The 7968-nt window shown below is 36.1% G+C and overlaps 2 protein-coding genes across 2 annotated transcripts in view; one reads left to right on the top strand and one right to left on the bottom strand.

The window, feature by feature from the left end:
* Positions 1-126, bottom strand: part of CYBJADRAFT_169679 (uncharacterized protein) — a gene marked incomplete at both ends in the record, with an annotated part of 1860 nt that extends 1734 nt beyond the window's left edge. The window contains 2 exons of the mRNA XM_020215892.1: positions 28-46; positions 101-126. Coding sequence (XP_020068172.1) covers positions 28-46; positions 101-126 — 45 coding nt within the window. The remainder of the gene's footprint in view (positions 1-27; positions 47-100) is intronic.
* A 2615-nt stretch (positions 127-2741) lies between these two features.
* CYBJADRAFT_169676 (uncharacterized protein) lies at positions 2742-3152 on the top strand (the record flags this gene model as incomplete). Its single annotated transcript, XM_020215891.1, has 1 exon — positions 2742-3152. One exon carries the CDS (start codon positions 2742-2744, stop codon positions 3138-3140), a length of 399 nt encoding a protein of 132 aa, XP_020068171.1. The 3' UTR covers positions 3141-3152.
* Between the last annotated feature and the right edge of the window lie 4816 nt (positions 3153-7968).

Raw genomic sequence — 7968 nt, 5'->3', positions numbered from 1 at the left:
AGAAGGAAGTGGTAATTGCGGGGCAACAGGAGGTTTGATCGGTTCACTTGATGGATCTTGTATATCTTTCTGTCCAGATGATGTTGGTTGAAGGTTTAACAAAGGGCTATGTTCTGGATTAGACATTCTCCTGTCTAAGTTGCTTTTCCTTGAACCCTGGATTTTTCTTTCTTTCAGATTTGTTTATTAAAGAGTGTGTATGTTAAAAGAGGAGGATGTGGCTTTCAGCCCCGGTTCCTATTTCCATCATCCGGACACCATAAGCTGACGCGAAAAACTGAAGTGAACAAATTTATCATGGATCAAGCGCGTTTCTTTATCCCTCTGCATTAATACACCAATTTTGGTTCACTATTGTCAGGTATAAATGGGGAAAAAGAGAGTTATCGATGAAAGTGTCGATTACGGTAACATAGCTGTACTCTCTGATGATATAAAATGCAAGAGGCAACAACACAAATTGATAACAACTGAAATACACCGTAAGTTTTACACTGCATGTCAAACATATTTTTGGAGCTTGTTATTAATAGTATTTGATAGAGAAAACCGTCCATATGCTCATGGACGCTTCAAAGAACTTGAAACAGGAGCTACCAGAGGACATATACAATAGCAGTTTGGGGGACGAGAGTCATACAACCAATGAAACTCCCGCCCAGAAAGCTTACTGGCCATGTCTAATTAACAAAGTTACAAGATAAGCAGCCAGCTTCTTAGGGTATTGAGTCACTTCTTTGAGCTACAAGATCAACTCTATGTTACACTACGGAACACATCTTGTTTTATAGAGGTATTGACTAACAGCTGAATACGCGAAAGTTTATAAGTAATTTTAGAGAAACCTCGCTGTTTTATTGAAAGGCCCTATAAAACGCAGCTGTTCATATGACAGAGCCTGGCTGGGATTTATGTCGTCTTTGTTCCCCTTTTAATATATAATTTCCAGGTCATTTGGAGAGAAGCTTGATGTTACATCGGATCGGTTAAGTCATTAACCAATTGGTGGAGCTCAATGTGCTGGATAACTTTCCCACGTTCCCTATTGTCAACTTTGTTATTTTAGTGGTGTGAATCATGTTCTTTTCGAGATTTGTAGCCCTTAATAGAATCGTACACAATTGACCGTGACCGAAGAGTTGCTTGTGGAATCACAGTTCAAGTTTACCTGGGAAAGTTTGGCATTGTGATTTATTGATCTTCATGGCAAAGCTGGCTATCAGAGGATATTGAACCATTCTGAAGGTGACTGGACACCTATGATCAGGATCAGAGGGGAAATTAGTTCTTGGTATAACAACAAATGATCTAAATTGCTGTCCAGATACGATTTTGCAGACCATATGGTTGCTTGATTGAATCGGTTAAGAATCATACGTCTCGTATCTACCAAATCAAATCCACTTGCAATGTTTCTGACAAACATCATTAGTATTTTCTGGTTTGAATTCAAAAGTTTATGGAGGAAACCTGACATGGGAGAGCCTTTTAGCATTTTCAAGAGCTGCATAGGGAACAGTTAGTTCGACCTGCCCCATGGGATCTTTTAATGCCTCTCAAGCTTGCAACGAGCAGATTTCACCATTCAATCGCTTGATCATCAAATTGATGATTATTTGAACTAAGTCAAGAGTAGGAACAGGAAAACAAATATCTGTAAAATAAGTACGAGGATCACCGACTTCTGAGAGACTATCAGGAAAATAGGTTCCATCGAAGCGGTTGATTCATGTTTTCTGGCGGATAAATATGGTTAATAAGATATCAGAATGATACTAATAAAAATAGCAAGGCAACCTTCAAATTTCCTCAGAGTTTACCAAAATGTAGTTGACACTAAACCTAACAAAGTATGAGTATGTAATCTTTAATACTTCTTGAGATATAGCCTTTCATAGCTTGTATGGTATAACTAGAAAAAACGCATAAACTTGCTTATACCTCAACAACACAATAAACTTTGGAAACTGTAACCCCATCAGGCACTAGACGTGATCTTTAAAATCATATGTTCTAACTTTCAGCTTGCCTGGATTGGTGGTTCTTCTGAAATAACCTAGGATGATGTTGTTTTTATGTGTCTAGCTCGTCGTTGCCCTAGCAATCGCAAAAATGTAAGGATGTTTCCAATTTTTATAGGCATTGTTTACATTTTGAATTCTTATCAACACAAATATGACACAAAACCAAAAAAGTTTTATACACAAAAGTAGAAGTATCACAAGACAATGGCCATAAACAAAAGATTAAACAAGAGAAGAAAAGTAACTGGAGTACAACCAAAGAAACTCCAAGAACTCTCATTGGAACCTTCCAACGACGTCCTCAACTTGAGGAAGAAGCATCAGCGGCTAATTCACAACCACAGCAGTAACTTCAAACCAATGGAGATACGACACAACAAGAAAACCCATTAGTTATTGAGAAGGGCTAATTTACTTGTTATGAGAAGGAGATGCGGAACCAAGAAACCTTCAAGTTCTGCCACAGAATATCCATGCAGAGATCAGAGATGTCCCACAGCCACCAATATCTGAACCTGAACCTGAACCTGAACCTGAACCTGAACCCGAACCCGAACCTGATAATGGAACTATGGCTGATAGAATAAGAGGTAGATGAAGAACTACGGCAGATGTTGCAGAAAGAGCGTTAGAAGAAATTAAACGAGATGGTGCTTTTGATTATGATCCCAACTTTGAATACATCATTAAGGATAACCACCAACGGTTTTAATGAGAATGATAATCCAGTTTATGAATAAGAACAACAACAACAACAACAACAACAACAACAACAACAACAACAACAACAACAACAACAACAACAACAACAACAACAACAACAACAACAACAGCAGAGACCACAAAGACCACAGAGACCACAGAGACCACAGAGACCACAGAGACCACCGAACTCGGTTTATAACCCAGGCTGCCTTGAAATGTGTTGCGATTATTCTCACGCTTTCCTTATTGTTACAGAATTACCATCTTTTTGTTGCGACAGGAGGCAAAATTCTACTCGGCGACATATTCAAAGAGCCTCTACAGTACCTGAAAGATGTCTTATTTGATCCAAACACGTCCAAATATTCTCGATCAGTACTGGTGATTCGAGAGGTGGAACTTATTCAATGACCATCAACGGACGCTTATTCCATAGAGTTGATGGTATGATAGCTCAAGAAAATGGTTAAGAGAAATTTGCAGAAATTTACACACTAGCTTCAGGCTTGGCTACAAATCGTTATCGTGAATTGCTTAGAGGTGTTCTTCAAAACGATGAAGAATATAATAAACATGAGGACTACATTAGGAAGATTGGTGAGTTTCTCTCTCAAAACGATCGTTATGCACAGCTGTTATATACCGCTAGAGAAATTGTTCTAGAGGAAATTACAGAAATGGGGTTAACCAGAAGAGAAATTATCGTTCAATTTGCGAATATTGAACCAACAGCACCAACAAGCAGAGAATATCAAATTTCCAGAGGTTAAGCAGTTTACCTTGGTGCGCAGAAGCAATAACAACAAAACAGACTTTAATTTGAGTACGCATAAAAGAAAAGATCTACAGGCGGCTTCACTTTTATCAATATGTGTAAGAGTGATTTTTAATCTTTGAGATGTCCTCTTTTATCAAATAGAGGGCAAGACAAATCTTTTTTCATACTAACGGTACTCAGATTAGTATCATTCTAACATTTATACGAAATCGTACCCTACAGTCTTAGAAAAATCTTAAGGCGTTCATTTCTTTCGTTCCAAAATTCATCATTTTATTAAAGAGGGATCAGGCCTTGTCTAATTCTACGAGAATATTTACATCATGCACTGGCAATTCTTGACAAAAAAATTACCATTGTCAAAGCATACCTTTTTGAATTCTTTAGTGAGCACGCTCCCCTAAATTTCAATCAAAACAAAACAAACCAGCACCATGTCTCTTGGCTTTTTTAAATACAGCCCGTTCATATATTTTGGCTTTTCTCTTTTTATTCTTCTACATTTTTTTTTTCTTTTTCGTTTGTTTACACATTTTTATATTTACTTTTCTTTTTGGTGCATAAGATTCAGATTCAATCAAGAGTATTCCATAAGCATTACATACATATGATATCATTGCATTTGAAACAGAGACATTTCAGAAAGAATCGAGATCAAACAACACAATCAAATATAACAAATTTGCACTGAAATCAAAGCAAATATGCCCTCACAAAATGTTCCAAAGAAGTCTGTTGATTTACGAGATATAGGTCCAAAGAATATATTTTCAAAAATATGTCGTAAGTATCAGTCAAGACATACTCAGTACCGTATCTTGACATATCACACTATCTAATCGATTTATAAAATTCAAGATATATAATGCGACAAAATAGAACATATGTGACAATTTAAATATTTATAGACTACAAGTAGCTCCAAAAAGATCTGTCAAATCCATAATGTCAACAGCCCCTTGTATTATCAGTAAAAAGACGTAACTGCTCCAATGAGTAAGCACGATTTGTAAATTACAAACAAATTAAATATAAAACGATTCCCGATGCCCTCGTAATTTAATCTAAATTTTAGTACTTGCTGTATTGTGAATTTCAATTCATTCTGTTAAATTGGATGAAATTCTTTACATGATATAGCAGTCTTAGAAAAAAGCTTGATAATATTATTACTCCTGAAATGAACTCATACCATGATTTCCTGATGTTGAATAGAAACTCAGTATACACTTAAACATATCTCTTTTCGGCATAAATCCACATGAAATATTAATCCGTTAAAAGGGGTATTTTTAATCAAATGAAGAAACATTAGAAAAACACTGATAAATCAAGTACACCGGAAGAAATCAGGACAAGAGCATTAAGCAAAGGGTGGAACTTTGGTCTAAAATCTTACTTAAGATACTCTAAATGCATCACCACGGAATCTAAAACATTGTGACATTCAGATACTCACAGATATTTGTGATTAATGATTTAACTCAAACCAGTGGTAGGAATCAAATCATACTTCAGAATAATTAAGCCTATATTTTACATGTTCCGAATATTGCGACTGGAATGGATTTCTCAAAACTTGTTGTGGTAGAAGATCGTTGTATCATAATATTTGTATAAATCTTTTGACAAAAATGCAGCTGTTCGGAAATATCCATTACAAAAACTCTTAAAGGTATTTGGTGGTTTGTATTCTTTATTATACATATGTTTGGTATTTTCTTGTCTTCTTTTTCGTAGTTTTTATTGTCCGTTTTAAAGTTTTTTATTTTTATTTTTGTTTTTTTTGTTTTTTGTTTTTCGGGAATTGTCCTTGCCGTTTTTTTAGCATATATATTATACCAATTCTTAGTAAACTAGTTATCTCAATTTGAATAAAAAATATATGCACATTCTGAGAGACATCACATTGTGTGAACATATGGAAAGTGGCCCAGGCGTATGTGACTAGAAATATGGAGTTGAACATTTATATTTTTGATATACCACTACAGAAAACTATGTACAGGAGCGAGTTAAATTAAGTAAAAAGTTCCCAATTGTTTGAAATTAATCTTTTTCTGTTTTTAAAAAGTGGAAATTGATATTCTGTTTCCTCCTACGCAAGCTTCATTTTATGTGACAATAAAATAGAGCGTTTGGTGATTGGACTCCTAGGTAGAGAGGTCCTGTTATCAAACATTATAACTAAAAAAATCTTTGATAGTGTGAATAACCATGGTAGAGCATTGTGCAAGATATATATATATGAAACCAAAGAAAGTCCACTTAGATGTACTTCAAGTAGTTTATTATACAAGTTGACCTGTAGTGGTTGGACGCGGTGAAGGCGATTTGGACTTTTGCGATCGACTTGCACTGCACGGCCCCTCGGGTATTGACTTTAACTCCTTGGTCCCTCGTTTAATAGCATGGGCATTTGAAACTGACGAAATCAACAGCTAGAGAGTCTTCTAAAACTGTAGGGTAAGATTTCGTTTAAGTATTCACAAAAGTGTATATGGTATGGGTATGTTAGAATGATACTAATTTGAGTACTGTTAGTATGGAAAAGATTTGTCTCGCCCCTTCTGTATTAAAAGAGAACATCTCAAAGATCAAAAAGACACTCTTGCACATAGTATTGATAAAGGTGAAGCAACCTGTAGGGCTCTCCTTTGTACATATTGAAATTGGAGTATCTTCTGCTGCTATACTTCTGCGCACCAAGGCAAACTCTTTAACCTCTGGAAATAAAGAAGTATGATCTTCTGAATTTGTTGGTGCTGTTGGTTCAATATTGGTAAATTCAACAACAATCTCCTCTCTTGTGAATCCCCATCTCTGTAATTTCCGGTCGAACAATTTCTCTAGCGGTATATAACATCTGTGCATAACGATGGTTTTGAGATAGAAATTCACCAATTTTCCTAATGTAGACCTCAAGTTTATTATCCTCTTCATCATTTTGAAGAACACCTCTCAGTAATTCAACGTGATGGTTTGTAGCCAAATCTGAATCTAGTGTATAAATTCCTTTCAATTTCTCTTGACTATCTTCTTAAGCTATCATACCATCAACTCTATGGAATAAGCGTCCGTTGATGGCCATTGAACAAGTTCCACATCTCGAATCACCAGTACTGTTAGAACCCAAAGATGATAGCGAAAGAATTGTATTGATTGTTCAAGGTTATTTGGATGTGATTGGATCCAATAACATATCCTTCATGTACTGTGGAGGTTCTTTGAATATCTCACCGAGTAAAACTTTTCCCCTGTCGCAACAGAAAGGTGGTAATTCAGTATCGATAAGGAGAGCATGAGAACAATCACAACACTATTCAGGTCCACCTAGATTATAACCCCAGTTTTGTGATCTCCACTGTTGTTGTACTTAAACAGGCTCACCATTCTCTTTAAAACCGTTGGTGTCATCCTCAATGATGTGTTCAAAGTTTGGATCACACCAAAAGTACCATCACATCTAATTTCTTCTAGTGCTCTTTCTGCTACATATGCTGCATTTCTTGGCCTACCTCTTAGTCTATCAGCCATAGTTCCACTATCAAACTCAGTTTCATGTTCAGATAATGGCGGCTGTTGCGGTAAGTCTGTGATCTCTGCATGGGTATTCTGTGACAAAACTTGGAGACTTCTTGGCTCTGTGTCTTGTTCCCATAACTTGTCAGTTAGTCTGTCTCAATAAGCAATGGGTCTTCTTGTTGTGTAGCACCTCAATTCGTTTGAAGTTGCCGCTGTGGTTCTGGATTAGCCGCTGATGTTTCTTCCTCAGGTTGAGGACGTCGTTGGAAAATCCCAATGAGAGTTCTCTGGGGTTTCTTTGGTTGTTACCGGGCCATTGTTCTTTGCTTGCTTAATCTTTTGTTTCTGGTCATTGTTTGGTGATATCTTTAAGATTGTGTATAAAGCTGTATTGGTTTTGTGTCATTTTGTGTCATTTTGTGTCATTTTGTGTCATTTTGTTTTGATAAGAATTCAAAATGTAAACAATGCCTGAATTGGAAACATCCTTACATTTTTACTATTGCTAGGGCAACGAAAAACCAGAATTACATATATAAAGCAACACGTCCTGATTTGATTTCAAAGAATCACGACTCCAATCAAACTTAAAGTCGGCAAATAGGATGATAGAAATCAGTTCTAGTGTGTGGTAGTCTTAGAGTTTCTTAATTTTAGGTTGTTGTGATATAAGCAAATCCACGCGTCTTTCTTGATTATGCCGAACAAGCTCTGAATTGTTATATCTCATGTGGTATTGAAGATTACGTTCTCATACTTTGTATATCTCTTAGTCAGAGAAGTGGCTACTACTTACTATACTTTGGAGAAATTTGAAGGAGGTTTGCTATTTTCATTAGTAACTTTCTAACTGAGGTAAGAGAAAATCAATTGACTCTTAACAAAAATTGTTAGTATGGTTCTTACAGAAATTCTTGATAGCACAGGGAGTTTGCA

The sequence above is a fragment of the Cyberlindnera jadinii genome, assembly GCF_001661405.1.
Source record: "Cyberlindnera jadinii NRRL Y-1542 unplaced genomic scaffold CYBJAscaffold_20, whole genome shotgun sequence".
Classification (NCBI taxonomy): domain Eukaryota; kingdom Fungi; phylum Ascomycota; class Saccharomycetes; order Phaffomycetales; family Wickerhamomycetaceae; genus Williopsis; species Williopsis jadinii.
This window is presented reverse-complemented; position numbering and strand designations above follow the sequence as displayed.